Here is an 18,381-nt window from a genome sequence, read left to right as displayed (position 1 = left end):
GTGTTTCTATCTGTCATACACAGAGGTCACTACGAGTGAGAGTCAACTCAGTGGTCCCTAACAACAACAACAGCAGAAAGCTGGACAATAAGAAAGACTAACAGGAAAACCAGTTCCTAGATAAAGGTAGAGGGTGAGCACTGAAGACGAAGACCCTGGACGAATTGCATTAACACCATGGCTGAGACAGTAGGATCACAGCACAGCTGCAGTCGTGAGGAGGGCAGAGGACCAGGCAGTATTCATTCTCTTGTACACAAGGTCGCAATGAAATCACCTAACAACAACAGCAGCTTTCTCATATATTGTTGTTATGTACCTTCAAGTCGAAACTGACCCTTAGCTGACCCTCCAGCAGGTCCAGAGGCTGTTAATCACATGAGAGGAGATTGCCCATCCTTCTTCTGACATAACAACATTCTATTTCTGAATAGGATCACATTCACAAATACAGAGACCGAAGACAGAAGCTTTAAATACTGTCTCAGAACTCCTTGCCATCAAGTTGGAACCAACACCTAGCTGAGCCTCCATGGGTTCTCTAAGACTTTCAGGTGCATGGGAGGAGATTGCCCATCTTTCTCTCTGAGAGCTCCTGGTTGAGTCGAACTGCTAGAGACACATGGGGTTTGGGTTCATCTGTGGACTAGGTCACCAGAGCTCCCTGTACGTATTCACACTCACTCATTGCTGTCAAGTCAGAATCAACTCATAGCTGACCCTCCAACAGGTTTCCAAGGCCATAAACCACATGCGAGAAGATTGCTCGTTTCTATCCTGTGGAGCTTCTGGTGGATCTTAACTGCCAGAAAGAAGCCAGATTTGGCTGCACAGTGCAACTTCCTATAGACTACAGCACCAGAGCCCCCAGTATATATTCTACTGTTGTTATGTACCGTCAAGTTGGAATGACTAATACTGACTGGTCAGAGGGTTCAGAGGCTGTACATCTCACAGAAAGATTTCCCAACTTTCACCCACAGAACAGATGGTGGATTCAAACCATCTGCCTTTGGATTATTGGCAGTGCAACTCCTTACCACTAGGCCACCAGAGCTCCCTTATATTCTAGGAGTATATATCTATGAGAATTTAATTTTTGTGAGCAGCTGCACTGCAATCCTGAAGGCACGCGGTTGAAATCCACCAGTTGCCCCGTGGGAGAAGGATGGACAGTCTCCTCCTGTGTTATTAACTGCCTCTGAAAACCCACCAGAGAGTCAGCTATGGGTCGGTTCCAACTCACTGGTACACGACAACAACAACAACAAGGAGTACACAATTCACATAACGTTGTCTAAATCTTCTCTCCTTTGGGAACTGTGATATATCTTAGGACCTCGATGCTTATATGTAAACCAAAAACAGGCTACATCAGCATCACCTGTGTTTTGGGAAAAATAACCAGGACTAATAACTTGACATTTGCTCCAAAGTGGAAAGAAACTGAAAAGGAAGCTACCGGTTCCACGACAGTAATGTTTATTAAGGGGTTGCTTCCTGAGCCAATGCCCCGGATAGGGTCAGGGCCAGACCTCTGAGTTTCCATACCCCACAAAGGGAGGCCAGAGCGTTTCTATTTCTAGTGAACAATGATGGCATGTTGCCAATGCCCCAGTTCTCTAAGGCCACCCTGGCAAGTATTATTACATAACTTGGTATTACATAACTTACATCACCTAGCAAATAGAAGTGAGCTAGCAGGAGCATAACCATATTCAGACTCACAAATGCCTGTTTCTCTACAACCTGGGAGCTCATTACAAATCTTAATCCCTTACTACACCTCTGAGGACAGGGCCAAGGATCTATTTTTCAACAGTCTTTTAGTAATTTTTTTTTTTACTGTATCACTACAAATTTTATTCAGAAACCCATCTTTGTGTTTTTTGTTTAGTTAGTAATTTTTAAGAAGCCCTGGTGGCATAGTGCAAAACATTGGGCTGCTAATGGAAAGGTTGGCAGTTCAAAGCCACCAACCACTCCTCGATAGATGAACAATCTCTTCCCATAAAATTTTCAGTCTTGGAGACCTGAGGGTGGATTACTATGAGTCAGGATCAACTCTACACCGGTGAGTCTGGTGATTTTGAATGCTTCTTAAATTGTCTAAATATTAAACAGTTGTTGTTGTTGTTATGTGCCATGAATCACCTGCATCTCATAGTGACTCTATGCACAATAGCTCCGAACCCTGCCCTATCCTGAGCCAGTTTCATTGTCTCCATCACACCAAACTGTATTTTATTGTGTCAATTCATCTCCTCCAGAATCTTTCTTTCCTTCACTGATCCTCTACCCTTCTAAGCAAGATGTCCTTCTCCAAGGACTGATCCTTCCTGGCAACAGGCCCAAAGTGTGTGAGACAGAGATTCAAAATCCTTGCCTCCAGGGAGCAACTTGGTTTCACCCTCTCTAGGACAGACCTCTTTGTTCTCTAGGCAGTCCATGGAATGCTCAACATTCGTCTCCAGCACCACAGCTCAAAGGCATCAATTCTTCCTCTGTCATCTTTATTATCCAGCTCTCTGATGCATAACGAGTAATTGTGAAAATCATGGCCTGCATCAGGTGCACCGTGGTCTCCAGACTGACATCCTTGTTCTTCAGCACTCTAGAGAGGTCTCTGAGAGCAGACTTACCCAGTGCAATTAGGTTTTTTATTTCCTCACTGCTGGTGCCACTAGTGTTGATGATGGAACTAAGAAAGCTGAAACTGTTAACAATCTCAGTTGGCTATTTTATTCTACTCTGCCTCTTTACTGAATGCTGCATAATTTATTCAGCTCTCTCTTTCATTTCACTAGTTTTTCCATTAGTTGGGTCTCTCCTCTTACTTGATCACATCATCAGGATCAGTCATTCATTGTTTTTCTTGTTGTTATGTGCTGTCGAGTTGCCTGTGACTCACAGCGACCCTATGTACAATGGCCCTAAACCCTGCTCTATCCTGTGCCAATCTCACTGTCTCTGACATACCTACCCCCATTACCCCAGTCTCTGAATCAATCCATCTCATCGATAGTGTTCCTCTCCTGCGCTGTCCCTCCACCCTCCCAAGCATGACGTCCCTCTCCAAGGTCTGGTCCCTCCTTGCAGCATGTCCAAAGTATGTCAGATGAAGCTTCAGAATCCTTGCCTCCAAGGAACAGCCTAGTTTCACCCTTTCCAGGACAAACCTGTTTGTTCTCTTAGCAGTCCATGGTATATTCAATACTCTTCTCCAACACCACAGCTCAAAAGCATCAATTTTCCTTCTATCCTCCCTAGTCATTGTCCAACTCTCTGACGCATAGCAAGTGATTCCAAAGACCATGGCCTGTATCAGGTGCACCTTAGTTTCCAGACTGATATCATTGTTCTTCAGTATTTTGGGGAACTCTCTAACAGTAGACTTTCCATCACAATACATCTTTTAATTTCCTGGTTGCTGGTGCCAAGAGTGTTGACTGTGGAGCCCAGCAAACTGAAGCTGTCAACAATCTCAATGTCTTCACCATCTTTCATGATGCTGCCAATCTACCCAGTGGTGAGAATCTTTGTCTTCTTGGTATTGAGACTTAATCCATATTGAAGGCTGTAGTACTTGAGCTTCTGCAGTAAGTGCTTCAGGTCCTCCTCAGTCTCAGCAAGCAGGATTGTGTCATCTGCATTATGCAGATTGTTGATGAGTCTTCCTCCAATCCTGATGCCACACTTCTCCTCATAGAACCCAGCCTCCTGGATAATCTGTTCTGCATATAGATTGAAAAGGTATGGAGATAGGACATATCCCTGGTGTACAACTTTTCCCAATTTTGAACCATGTAGTGTTTCCTTGTTCTGTTCTGATGACTGCCTCCTGGTCCAAGTATAGGTTTCAGCAGAAACAAGAAAAGCTCCCTAATGAGAGAGGTTGACACTCACCTGAAATGTAAACTCAGGCATTCTGGTAATCAAGAAGCTGACACAGACCAGGAAGCCTTTCCTTGTTCTGGACAGATTGTCATGAGTCTGAGGCAACTCAGTGTCAACTGTTGAGAATTTTTCAACAGGCATTTGTTTCCCTTAACCCACATGGTCACAGAAGGTTTGGACTTTCAAGACTCCCGAAATTGTGTAGAAATATCGGTTTTGTAAGTTTTTTGTTTTTTAATCTGGGCCCAAGACCTTATTTTCTTTCCTCCCTTGGAACCAGGGGTCTGAGTGCCTGGTATTAGTAGGTGATCCCTGAGCAAACTCATGTCACTAGTCAGCTTTCACCACAATAACGCTATTTAAAAAAAAAAAGTTCCACAATTCAGTGTCATCTAAAAAAGAAACATTTACTTCCCACTCATTCTGAGTTTAGCTCGTCAAAGCCTGGTTCTCCTGGTCTTGACTCTTGAGCTGTTGGTAGCATCTTGAGGCCCCACATGTCTCGTCTTTCATAGTAAAGAGAACAAGTCCCACGTGTAAGAACACTCTAAGCCTGTCTTTAAATCACATGCCCTAACATCCTGCGGGCCAGAGCTAGTCAATGGACCACATACACTGATCAGGATGAGAGGAAATGCTCTCCTCCCACAGAGGTGAAGGAGAAGGAGTGAATATTTGCTGAACAGTAATCGAATCTATAGTTCATCTTTTCCCCACTTGATTTTCAGCCCCTTTTTTCTTTTTTTAGTTCCAGGGAATTTAGCTAGTTGTTTTAAATAAAAAGTATGATTTATATTTACCCAGCTTTTAGGCCTTTGTGGAATGAGGATTTTTCGGAGTAATGTGTTCACTGTGATTCTAGAGGATAGAGATTAAAGTGAGGACTCCATCACAGGTGTGCGGGCTCCCATGTCCTCCTCTTTATGGCTCATGCTGCTGCCGTCCTTTGAGGAGTCCTAGTGGTATAAATCTGGGAGAAGGATGGGAGATGGGCGGTCTCCTCCCCTGCGCTAAACTGCCTCTGAGCACCCACTGGAGGGTCAGCTATGGGTGAGTTCCGACTCGAGGGTACACAACAGCAACAGTGGTATAAATGGCTGAGTACTTTACTGAAACATTGGCAGTTCAAACCTACCTAGCAGTTCTGCAGAAGGAAAAACCCAACAATCTGTTCCTGTCCAGATTACAAACTAGAAAACCCTGTGGGGGCTCTGCTCTGTCCTATGGATGGCTGTTAGTGCTTCGTTTACTGCTTCAGTGTCGCCCAATAACAACATTACAACTGTGAAAGCAAATGCTGTTTGGAAAAATAAACCCCATAGCTGTTAAGCCAGTGCCATCTCATGGCAGCCTTACGTGGTACAGAGTAAAGCTGAGGCCCACGGCATTTTCTTGGTTGTAATCTTTACAGAAGTAGACCATCAGGCCTTTCTTCCATGGTGACACTGGAAAGGTTTGAACTGCCAACTTCTTGACTAGTGGTTAAGTACAGACCATTTGTACCAACTCTCTTGGTGCAGCATTTTTCAAATTGCTTTCATGTGACCCATTGAACAGAATACTTGGTATATTACAGATCAGCCAATACACACATATGAAATTCACAGAATGCTGACAACCTTTATTAAGTGGGGTGTACTCTGATCTTTTCTATTTTGTCTTTTAAATGTTGATCCTGATACTAAAGCCACTTTGGTCACTAGGAATCACACCTGGAGTTTTGGAAACACTGACCTATTGGACTCAATCATTTTTCTCATCCCTGTTACTAATTTTGGAATTTGCCTACTTTCATCTCATTTGCAAAGAAAAATAAGCTCAGTTGGGTTGTCTGTTCTTCTAAGTCATTATGAATGTCACCGTGGTCAGTGGTCCTAGGCCAATCTCTATTGCCGTCTAGCTGGTCGCTAAAAACTAACTATGTATCAGCCTGTGCTCTGGACACCTACATACTAGTGCCAGGTGTCAACACAGATGCAGGTAGGTTAGAGCCCAGATCTTAAATGACACCATGAACAGACTTCAGCTACACAAATACTCGCCTACCACATGGCCTGGACATGACATCTGGAAAGCCCCTTAGAGGCTGAGAGATGGCTGGTAAAGGCTTCAAAGAGCACAGATTTGCCTTGGGAAAGATAGCAAGGAGAGAAGAATGCTGAGGAGAGATTTTGGGGACTTCTCTCAGCAGAAGTCGGGAGCTACTGACAGTGTTTGAGCTAGGATGTTTCAGCTCAGGTAGTTATAAGATTAGATGAAGGCTTCAGGAAAGTTAACTTGGCCAGTCCATTCAAAAGTGCTTCAAAGCGTCCATGTTGACACTTCCACAGGCTTGGTGATCTCCTCCTTTGAAGAGTGCAGCTGGGAGAACCCTGTGAGGCCCTTCTTCTCTGTCCTGGAGGGTCAGTTGAGTGAGAACTGACAGTGATGGCACACAACATCTGCCAGGCTCTGTTTTAGATAATCAAGAGGCACTGGTGAATGAAACAGGCAAAATCCCTGCCCTTAGGACATTTTACTCTAGCAGTAGCTCTGGGGAGCGCAGGGGTCAAGCTTGTAATGCTAATTAACAATATAGTATGTAGAAAGTAGTGACTGTGGTGAGGGGGAAAAAAACCCAAAACACAAACAAAGCAAGGGGAATTGGGAGAGCTAAAGATGTGCATGCATCCCTCTGGGTGGCTGCAGCCCAAAAGATCAGGCCGGGCATGGGGAGGGCCCTGAGCTCCAGCAATGGCAGCAGAGAGGGGAGGACGTCAGGGCTGCCTGCCCACAGCATTGACTTCGCAGCCAGCCTCATACTCGTTTTTCTTTCAGAAACACCATGTTTAACATCCGTTCCAACAAGCAAGCCCAAGGATCAAGCCCTGTACCTTCAGAAGAAGATTCATCACAGAACGGGGAGCCTCAGAAGGAGGAATCACCCCTGCTCCCTGATTCCAACCCCCCAGGTAAGCCTTCCCCAGCTCTCAGCTGTATTCAGAGATTATAGACCCCCAGAGAGCAAACTCTTCCTCTTGATAAATCCTCCTGCCAACCAGCATTTTTACATTTGTGTGTCAAAGACAAAATCCCCAGGTCACTTCCCCAGCATGAAGTAGCAGTGGTTTTAAAGTTGAAAGGGGATCTCTCTTGCTTTTTTCTTCCCCCCCTTCTTCCTTTCTCTTCCTCTCTCTTTCATTCCCATGAACTTTATTTCTAAAATCAGCCTGCAAGTTAGACTCAGCCCATAAACCATGATTAGCTGCATCTTCCTCTGAAAGGAACAAAAGGACTATGTAGCCTTGAGGCCATCAGCTGTGGGAATATAGCTCCTAACTTAACCTTTGAAAAGAATCATTAAAAGAGTTTGAGCCACTGCTTGGATAGAAGAATGAGGAGTACCAGTATTCCATGTTCCTAGTAAGAAGTGGATCCGAGTGCTTTTGAAATCACACAGCAGATAAAGGTTGTTGTTGTTGTTGTTGTTATGTGCCGTCGAGTCGCTTGCGACTCATAGCGACCCTATGTACAACAGCCCTAAACTCTGCTCTGTCCTGTGCCAATCACACTGTCTCTGACACTCCCATCCCAATTATCCCAGTCACTGAATCAATCCACCTCATAGAGGGCCTTGCTCTCCTGTGCTGTCCCTCCACCCTCCCAAGCATGATGTCCTTCTCTAAGGACCGGTCTCTCCTCACAACATGTCCAAAGTATGTTAGACGGAGCCTCAGAATCCTTGTGGGATCCTGAAATAAGAAACCAGGGCTTGTGTCTGAGGAGATGGTCAAGATCCTCGGGCAGAAGACAGACATGGTTTAGAGGATGAGCTAAATTACTTGTTTTTCTCCACACTGTGGCTATGGGCTGACCACACAGTGTAAATATAGTTTATATCACTGTGTTGTTTTCAAAGCAATCCCTAAAAAAAAAAAAAACACAGCATGAGCATCACCTAGGAACTTCTTAAAAAAATGCATATTCTCCAGTCCCAACCTACTGAATCAAAAAGCTCTTGGAATAGGGCCCAGCAAGCTGACTTTTTAACAGGGTTATTTACAGAGTTCGAATACGTTGTTTTTCACACCAGATCTTCCCCATTTCCCTCACTCCCCTCATCTACCCATAAAATTGTGCGACCCTATGATTAACTCCCCGCCCAACATTACCCCTCTCCTCCCACCTTCACCCTCATTGGATCTTAGATACTCATATTCATTCTACATAATAATGGTCTTATGCAGTATTTGTCCTTATGGGACTGAGTTGGGTCACTCAGCATAATGCTCTCTGGTCACTCCCAAATTAGGTAATAATTTACAAAATTGTTGCTCCTGTGTGCTGCGTAGTATTACATTGTGTGAATGTACCATAATTTCTCAAATTTCATAAATTCATAAATTTCATAAATTCGTTTGATTGTGCTTGGGCATATGGACTGTTTTCATGTTCTTGCAATGGTGAATAACATTGCTATGAACACTGGTGTACAATTCTCCGTTTGTGCTTCAGTTCTCATTCTCTCAAGGTATATTCCAAGCAGTGGAATAGCTGGGTCATATAATAAATATTGGAGAAGATGTGGTGTGACGAGATAGGAACTCTTATACATTGTTGGTGGTATCGTAAAATGGCACAACCACTCTAGAAGGCAGTTTGGCATTTCCTCAAAAACCTGAACAATCTGACTTTTAATGAACCCTCATGTGTTTTTGAAATGCATTCAGGTTTGAAAGTTATGGGTGACATCAGTGAATAACCTTTACATTTCTCCTTATGAGCAGGGAAAGAGCCAACAGACTCTCCAAAGCACACGCCCAAGTCTTCTCTAACGACCAACCTCATTCAGAAAGCCAAACGCCAGAATAACACCTTCCCACGCTTTCCCGAAGGGCTTACGCGCCCCAGAACCTCCCAGGAGAAGGTGGAGGCCTTGCAGCATCAGGTGCTGGTGCTGACTGAAGAGTTAAAGTCTCAGAAGGTGAGACCCGGCTCGAGACCCCAGGCTCCAATGGACCCCTCTGTCCCTGAAGCCCTTTGGATGAGGGAGATGTGATATTGTAAGTCTAACCGCGCATATGCTTCTGTAGTCTTTCAAAGCCGGACTGCAGAAAGTTAGAAATGCTTTGCTGTCGATTTCTTGGAGGCCTGCTGTCACTCAGAATAGAAGACAGAGTCTTTCAAAGGCAGGTCACTGGAGTCGCACTTTAATAGCTGTCTTTTGGACCCTTCCTGAAGAGCTATATTTAGAGGAGCAGCGATCTATTTGCAGGGTCTGTGCGGGCCCCTGAAAGTAGTTGAGGATCTTTCACCTACAGGTGAGTCACTGGGTACAGATCCTGAGGACTGTCACGGGACAGAAAGCAAATAAGGTCTGAGTGACCCCAGGAGCTGAGCCAGGGGACAGGGACAGGAGGGAAGACTTAGGCTTAACCTAGAGTAGAGTTCATTACTGGCAGTCCCTGGGGTCTGAGCATCCAGCTTAGAAACAATTCCGGCTTGTCCTTTAAGCAGGGCTTCCAGCCCATTTAATCGGGTTCTATCATGGCCAACAAAATGGAACAGAAACAGCCTGGAATTTTACAAACTGTCTCCATAACCAGAGAGGGAAGATATATGGGTTGAAGCTCTCGCACGGGAGACTCAGGAGGGGTGTGGTTAGCTCCCAGGAGCCTGTGTCTTTGGGGCAGGTCTCTGGATTCACATCCATTCTGCAGTTGGTGGGCAGGATGCCGTGTCTCATTTCTGATCACCAGTTCGAACCCCTGCTCTATTGTTCTATTGTTACGTAAATTTGCCTTCACTTTGGAACAATTTGAATCAACCCCGACTCACCACAAGCTTTTGATCACAGTCATCTGCACTTGCTGTGTGTGCAGCTTTTAAATTTTTGAAAAGTCATAAAACCTTTTTCTGTACTAAAGCCACTGCCATCAAGTCAGTTCCAGCGTTCAGTGACCCTGTAAGACAGACTAAAACCATGCATAGGGTTTGAAAGGCTTTAAATCTTTCTGGAAGCAATATGTCTCGTTTTTCTTCCAAAGAACAGCTGTTAGCTTTGAACCACTAACCTAACTAAAGTTGGCAGCTCAGTGCCTTAACCAGAGCACTCCTTTCTTACAGTAAAATAAGGCTAAGGAAGAACTTTATGCACCTGTTCTGACTGACTTACAGATTTTTTTATTATTTTTTTTAAGAGCCTTTGCCCAAGTTTATAGGCAACTAGGGGTTGGACAAGAAGAATAATTTGCAGGACTGAGAACTTTATAACACTGGCCTAAAGCCATGAAGCACAATGCTGAGGAATCATCTGTGAGCACATTTTAGGAGCTGTCCTGACTGTATTCTGCTACTAACCTAAATTATAGGCTTTTTACTTCCCCTATATGGTTCTGTGAGCTACCACATCAGATTTTGGACCTAGTTAAGCAGTAAAAGTGGTGTTAGGATGAGTAGAAAGTGGTGCAGGATATGTCTGACCTCATGGGAATTGGTTTTGTGTTGACCTACAGATTTTGAAAAACATGGAATAGATCTCATTCTACCCTAGGAACTGCCTTTATGGGAATTACAAGAAGAAATATACTAGCATTGTAGAAAATCTTTAAATTATTATTCAGTTATTCAAATAATTCTAAGGGGCTGCCTCAGTAATAGTGAAGATTGTGTGGACACGTCTGCAGCTCTGCAGAGAAGCTCTCCTTAACCTGAAAAAGGTGGTTAAGTGAGCACTGTTGTTACCCTAAATGCCAAGATTGGTGCCTTGTAGTACTTCTGAACTATTATTAGTTGCCTTCAATTCTAACTGATGGGAACTCCAGATTTCCCTGGAAACCCTTGACTTTCCAAGATTGTGACCACTCAGTAGCAGCCCACATGAAGGTGAGAGTTCTGCCACGGAACCACCAGTGCCCCAGACTGCAGAGTAGATTGAGACCAAATCCCTGCCTTTGGGGGTCAGTAATGGCCCAGTAGGCAAACGGGCATGAGCACACATAACCGCTGAGACAAGTCAGTGTATTCCCAGCGCTGTGCGGGGGCTTCCCACGTATTCTCTCTCATCCTCCCAAAAGTCACCATCCTCCATTTCCTGAAGATGAAAGCAAGGTTCTGCCTACCCACCGTGTGCAGTGCCCAGGGGAGGAGGCAGTGTTCAGGCTGCATCTGCCCTAGCGCCTTGGCTCTTTCCCTCATGATAAGCTAGAGTCTCTGAGAAGGTGAATGACTTGCCTAAGGTCACACAGCTGGAAGAGCCAGCACTGGACCCTCCTTCTCCAGGTCTGGGGCTCTTAGCACAGCCAGGCTGCCTTCTTCATGGTCTCCACAGCTTAGCCCAGTGTTAGACAAAGCACAGCAACTGCTCTATGAAACACCTTCCCTTGGTCTCCCTCATATCATAGTAATTATGAACCACGGCCTATTCTGATAACTAATTAAGCCAGAATCAACCCCAGGCCCCTACCTCCCTAGCCTGTAGGCAGTTCAGCCTCCGAGGCAGCAGCAGGTGTTTGATTAGCCGGGTGAGTCATGCCTCAGAGACAACAGGATCGGGCCCAGCCTGAAGGCCGTCTGCTCTGGCAGATGGAGGACTGTTGTCTGTGGTGACGTTGCCCATCTGTTGACTGCTAAGAATGATAAATCCCTTCAAGGGACCTCCCTGGGGCCCTCTGCGGCTACCTTGGCTCCCTCAAGGTTATGTGGTCATGACACCTAGTTGTTTAGGAAGCATGGTAGGGCAGTGTGTGAGTGTGTGGCCTCTTATTTCCTCTAGAAGTCCTGCTAAGACTTACGAACATGCTTCCCATAGTCCAGGTGATGGGAGGGAGGGTAGGGCATTGGCACAGTCTCTCTTGCCCTCATGGTAACTCGGCAAGGCGTACAAGTCATTCTCTCTGCTTTACAAATGAGAATGCTAAGGAGCAGTGCAGTCCCTGCTCGAGTCCACCCATTCTCATGGTGGGTCTGGAATGGGAACTGAGGCCTCTGTGACTGCACAGCCAGCATCTGTCACCTGTGCCCAGCGAGCTCTCAGCTGTCAGTAGCAGAAACGTTGGACTCCTGGCCTGGGGCTCACGGTCTAGCCTGCCTTGGGCTCGTCCACCCTGATTTTTAGTTAGTGGTAAAGGTATCAACTCTTTAATAAAAGAAAGGATTCTTTTTTGAAAGATAATTTAATGACTTCTACATTTAAAAAAAATGACAATTTATGACAAGTTATCAAAGTGTAAGATGGGCCAAACTATGATTTGAGTGCCTTTCTTGGGAAAAGAAAAGAAATCTTGAAACTATCCCTTGATCAGTTCTTTCACGTCTATGATTGATCTCTTTTTGTTTTTCAATGTTCTATCATTTTCTTATCTATTTTATATTTTTATTCATTCATTGTTGCACATTTTCCTCTCCATCCCAGCCCACTTTGCAATGCACCTCTTGTTCCAAATTGTTATCATACACATAATGCCTAACCATATATTCCTTTCCTAAGAGTTGATCTTAAGGTATTGATTGTAATTGTGGGAATTGGAAGCAACACAAATGATCATCATGAGGGGGCTGATTTAGGAATTGGTGCATTCATCCACAGAATACTCCAGCTGTTCCACTGTTGACTAGAGAGATGAATTAACATAACATAAAGGTAAAAGAAACATCGAAATGCAATGTCTGGCAAGCTCTCCTAACTTTTTAAAACATCTGGGTATGGTGCATTGCACCACTAACCAAAAACTCTATCTCGCTAGTGGTTCAAATCCACCAGCACTCCAAGGGAGAACTATGGGTAGTCTCTTCCTGTGCCATTTACAGCCTCAAAAACTCAGTAAAGAGACAGCCAGGAGTCAGGTCTGACTTGATGGCAATGAGTTTTGAGTGGGTATATATTTTATGAGGAGAGCTCTCATGACCTAGTGATGCAGGGCCAAGCTGCCAGCTCAAAGGCACACAGTTAAATTCACCAGCTGTTCCACAGGAGGAGGGCATTCTCCTCTGTGATTTACTGCCTTTGAAAACCCGCTGGAGCGTCTGCTGTGAATCTGTTCCAAGTCAACAGCACTTAACAACAACAATATGTGCTATACAAGCCCTGATGATATAGTGAATTGGGGTGCTAAACAAAAGGTTACAAGTTCAACTCCAGTAGATGCTTCAAGGCAGGAAGGATGGGCAGTCTTATCCCATAAAGACTTACAACCTTGGAAACTCAATGGTGAGTCACTATGGGTCAGATCCCACTGGATGGCAGTAGATTATTTTGTTTTATGGCGTAGGCACAGAAGTATAGGCAGCTTCTAACACTGCCTGCGTAGCATGGAATAAGACTCCAGCTGATTAGACAGAGATGGCACAAAGCATCCCCATGCCATTGGGCTTCTGTTCGTCTCCCCCTACCGGAGTCCTAGCAAAGGTGTCAACCTGCTTTCTTTTTTTATTTATTTATTTATTTTTGTGTGCATGTACCGTCAAATCAGATCTGACTGGTACAGGAGGAGATTGTCCCTCCTTCCCCGGCAGAGCATCTGGTGGATTCGAACCGTGCGCCTCTGGGATTGTAGTTGCAGTTCCTTGCTACTAGGCCACCAGAGCTCCCCCCACTTTCTTTTAAAACAATAAAGATTTTTTTGAGCTATGCTGAGAAAGTCTATGTCTATTCTACATGCATTTTTTTAAAAGTCTCTAAGAATACCTATCAAAAGCTTAGTACTACTTCTACAGCTTTGTGTTATATTCTGTTGAGTCTACTAAGACTCTTACCGACCCCACAAACAATGGCTCTGAACCTTGCCCTATCCTGGGCCAACCTCACCATCTCTGACACACTTGACCCCATTGTTACAGTCCTGGTGTCAATCCATCTGATCCAAGGTCTTCCTCTCTTGCACTGACCCACCCTTCCAAGCAGGACATCCTTCTCCAAGGACTGACCCCTCTTGACAACATGCTCAAAGTGTGTGAGACAGTTTCAAAATCTTTGCTCCAAAGAGCAACCTGGTTTCATCTTCTCCAGGACAGACCTATTTGTTTTCTTGACAGTCCATGGTATGTTCAGCACCATAACTCAAAGACATCTATTCCTCTTATTCATCCTTAATTGTGGTCTAGCTCTCAGATGCAGAGCAAAAAATTGAGAAGAACATGGCCTAGATCAGGCAGGTGCACCTTAGTGTCTAGACTGACATTGTTGTTCTGTTGCACTCTGAAGAGGTCCTTGATGGCAGATTTTTCCATACAACTTGTCTTTTGATTTCCTGACTGCTCATGCCAAGAATGTTGATTGTGGATCTGAGCAAGATGAAATCATTAACAACTTCAATCTTTTACCTCTCTATCATGATGCTGCCTCTTGACCTGGGGGTAGGGCCCTTTTCTTGATGTGAAGATGCAATCCATATTAAAGACTACATTCCTTTATCTTCTGCAGCAAACACTTCAAGTCTTCCTCCGTTTCAGCAAGCAAGGTTGCATCATCTGCATAATGCAGTTTTTTGATGAGTCTTCTTCCAGTCCTGATGCCACATTCTTCTTCATAAAGTCCAGCCTCACAAATAATCTGTATATCATATAGATTGAAAAGTTGTACAGAAAGGATACATACCTGATGCACTTCTTTTTTTATTTTGAATGGTGCAGTGTTCCCTTGCTCTGTCCAGACAACAGCTTCTTGGTCTACATATAGGTTTTGCATGAGCACAATCAAATGTTCTGGGATTCCCATTGGTCTCAATGTCTGTTGCAATTTCTTATGATCCATGCAGTCAAATGCCTTTGCATAGCTGATAAAATACAAATAGATATCCTCTGCCTTGTTGTACTCTCTGCTTTCAGCCAAGATCCATCTGAAATCAGCAATTATATCCCTACGGTCTCTTCTAAATCCAACTTATATTTCTGGCAATTCTCTGTCCATGTACTGTTCTGGTAATTTTTGGCTAATCTTCAGCAAGATTTTGTTTGCATGTGATATTAGTGATATTGTTCAACAATGTCTACATTCTATTTGGTCACTTTTTTAAGCAGGGGGTGGGAATGGGAATAAAGACGGATCTCTTCCAGTCAATTGGTCAGGTAACTGTCCCCCAGATTTCTTGGTGCAACGTGGTCAACACATTCAGGGTTGCATCGCTTTGTTGAAATATGTCAATTGGTATTCCATCAATTCCTGGGGACTTATTTTTTGCCAGTTTTTTCAGAGTAGCTTGGAGGGACAGCGCAGGAGAGGAAGGCCCTCTATGAGGTGGATTGATTCAGTGACTGGGATAATTGGGATGGGAGTGTCAGAGACGGTGTGATTGGCACAGGACAGAGTGGAATTTAGGGCTGTTGTACATAGGGTCGCTATGAGTCGTAGGCGACTCGACGACACATAACAAAAACAACAAAAGCTTGAATTTCCACCTATATTATCATTGGTTCTTGATCATATGCTACTTCCTAAAAAGATTCTTTGTCAGCTATTTCTTTTTGGTACAGTGACTGTGTATTCCTTCCATCTTTTGATACTTCCTGGATCATTGAAAATGTTGCCTATAGCATCTTTCAGTATTATAACTCATGGCTTGATTTTATAGATTGAGAAATTCAGAGTGAGTTCTTCTTTTTTTTATTTCTGAGTCCAGTTCTTTATTCTTTCATGAAGTCAAATTTGTTTGTAAGAAGCATGAGGCTTTTTATGATCAGAAAAAACCAATGCACCCATTTCTTTCTTATCAACAGGGCTAGGTTCCAAAGACCAGGTGGTTATGTGAAAGTTGGTGGTATGGGGGAATGGAGGGTTCCCCCCACCAACTGCGTACTTCCAGATCATCCATTTGTTCTCTTTAGTGTTTTGGGTTTTTTGGTTTTGTTTTTTTTTATTTTGAAAATGTGATCATAAAATAATAGCAGCTAAGATTTACCAATGTGCTTATCACGGTGCTGAGTTCAGTTTTGGATTGTGACTCTGTAGGGAGACTTGAAGGAGACGATACTGGATAAAGTCTGCTCTGTGACGTGACGGAGGTCTACAGGAGGCTCAGCCCAGCTCTCCCAAGGCTCCCAGAACCCTGGTGGAGGGAGACTGTGCTCCGAAACTCTTGCCCCTATGCCCGCTGCCTCATCAATGCATAAGATAGTCAGATAGGAGACTTTTTTTACTGTTTAAATAATGTGCAATCTTAATCACTATTGGTAAGGAATAGATGTGCAACTATTTCCATTTTTTAAAGCTATTGCAGGAAGCATTTTATTGTCAAATCCGTAACTACTTGACAGGATGAAAGGGTCCTGAAGCTGTTCGAGACACAGCTTTCTCACAAACAGGGGTTGATCGTGGTCCTTTTAGTCCTTCTCCTTTCTTTTTTTTTTTTTTTTTAGTCCTTCTCCTTTCTTGAGCTTCAGTGACGGTAACAACAGCAAAGTGATTAGGCCAAAAGGTCCGAAAAGCTTTTGCAAGCTCTGGGTTACAAATCCAGCACTCGTTCCCAGCTCCTCATTTTCCTGTCCCACTGGGCTCCACCTCTTCTTCCTGGCCCTGTTAACCTGTCCCATTATGGAGCAGGGTTTCTGGAGTAGGGGAGAGGCTCCTGAATCCCTTGGTCTGGGATTTTGAAGTCCAGGGGTGGAGTGGGAAGACAGTTTGATGTAATGAAGTGGGTGCTTCCTTCATGGTTTGAAGGCATCATACGTGTCTGATCCAAGGCAAGTCTGAACAGTGGTGTCCATAAGTTATTTCCCCAGGAAAAGGCAGTCACCCAGATTAATCTCCACATCTTGGCTGAACCAGAAAAAAACCTCTAAACTTAGTTATCTTGACTATCCTGGAGCCCCTGGAATGTTAATCTCTCTCTGCTGAGCCTGAGAAGCTGACCTTTTCATTCCAAGCATTCCATTTTGGCTTCAGCCTTTCCCCACCCCACCTTCCAGCCACACCCAGGGACTTCACTATTGCCCATTTGATCTTTCTTTCTCCCTTTGCTCCAGCACCCTGTCAAGTCCTCATGTCTCACCTCTCACTCTTACCTCTTTCCTATACCTGACCATCTCTGGCCTCTTCTCTGTAAGGCTCAGTTTAAACTGCTCACCTCCCTGTAGAATGTGCCTATCTCCCTAATCCCACACAAGGCAGAGGTCTCCCTGCTCTGGGCTCCCACAATCCCCCTTGGTTCCCTTCTACTGCACACTGCTGCCTATTTGCAGGAGTTCACCTTCCCTCTCACCTACTTTTTTGATGCCTGGAGGCAGGAACCTGACACTAACTGGATGCTCATAACTGGTGTCATCAAGTTGGAAGAGATTCATAGCTGACTGGCCAGCATGTTTACAGAGGCTGTAAAGCACAGGGGAGAAGATTTCCCAGCTTTCTCCCAAGGAGCAACTGGTGGATTCAAACTGTGTACCTTTAGGTTGGCAACTCAACTCCTTACCTCTAGGCCACCACTGCTGCTCTGATGAAGATTAGATGCATCGATGAGAGAATGAATGAACAAAAGAAACCCGGTCAGAGCACTGGTGGCCTAGTGGCAAGAAGCTGCATTGTACTCCCAAAGGTGCACAGTTCGAATCCACCAGATGCTCCACTGGAGAAGGAGGAGCAAACTCCTCCTGTTGGATCCAATTTGATGGTATGCAAAATTAAAAAGAAATAATTTTTTTTTAAAAAAGAAAGAAAGTAAAGAAAAACCTGGCACTAGTTCTAAAGTATTAAAGGAAATGTAATCATGTATTCTAGTCATGACCTTTGGCATTTCTTTTGGAATTGTTCAAATAACTTTTCCAACGGAACTGTTTCTTTAAATACTCTGGGGTGGGTACAATTGACTTATTCTTCCAGATATCATGAGATACTAGCTGGCATAGACCTCCACAGTTGAGTAGAAGGCCCTGCCTCTGGGATTAATAGCCAGGGCTGAGGTACATGTGGGGCTGGCCCACAGGCTGCCCATCTTTTGATAGTCTGACCTTAGGTGTCTTTATCCTGATTAAAGCCATGCCCCTTCTTTGAAGCAAGACTCCTCAAGGCCTGAGGAGTTAAGCAACAGACCTTGATTTATTCTTCCACAAAGGCACTTGATCCACCTGGAAGCTCAAGGTTTGGCTCCCTAGGCTCTCTGCTCTTGACCAGAATGAGAAGGGAAGCTGGTGTATTACCAGGACCACCGGAAGTAGGACCTCTCAGATGAACCTCTCCAGCCTAGGCCACAGCAGTTCAGTTCTTTTAAAAATGACGCGGCTACACTTCAGGAGAGCTGTATGACTTTGCTAAGGGCTTTGCTGTAGGACTCTGAACACGTCCTGACACCAGCCGTGTAAGCATAGCCTGGCGCACTGGGCACAAATGGATTAAATAAGGCTTTCTGGATATGCCTTAGTGTGGGCATTAGCACTTCCCCCTCTCTAATGTCATCAGTATGACAGAAAGGATGAGGATGGTACAGGACAGGGCAAGGTTCAGATCCATAGGGCTGCTGAGTCGTAGACAGCTTGATGGCACTTAACAATAACACAGCAATGCCATCTCAACTCACTTGA

The 18,381-nt window shown here is 44.5% G+C and overlaps 1 protein-coding gene across 1 annotated transcript in view; it reads left to right on the top strand.

The window, feature by feature from the left end:
* Positions 1 to 18,381, top strand: part of TBC1D2 (TBC1 domain family, member 2) — a 61,105-nt gene that overhangs the window by 22,253 nt on the left and 20,471 nt on the right. Inside the window, exons 4-5 of the mRNA XM_006886966.1 lie at positions 6,715 to 6,848; positions 8,664 to 8,860. Of these exons, the coding sequence (XP_006887028.1) occupies positions 6,715 to 6,848; positions 8,664 to 8,860 (331 nt within the window). The remainder of the gene's footprint in view (positions 1 to 6,714; positions 6,849 to 8,663; positions 8,861 to 18,381) is intronic.

This window comes from Elephantulus edwardii, unplaced genomic scaffold, assembly GCF_000299155.1.
Source record: "Elephantulus edwardii isolate Elephantulus edwardi_28Jun2011 unplaced genomic scaffold, EleEdw1.0 scaffold00052, whole genome shotgun sequence".
Taxonomy (NCBI): domain Eukaryota; kingdom Metazoa; phylum Chordata; class Mammalia; order Macroscelidea; family Macroscelididae; genus Elephantulus; species Elephantulus edwardii.
Note: the sequence above shows the minus strand (reverse complement) of the source record. Positions and strands in the feature narration are given on the sequence as shown.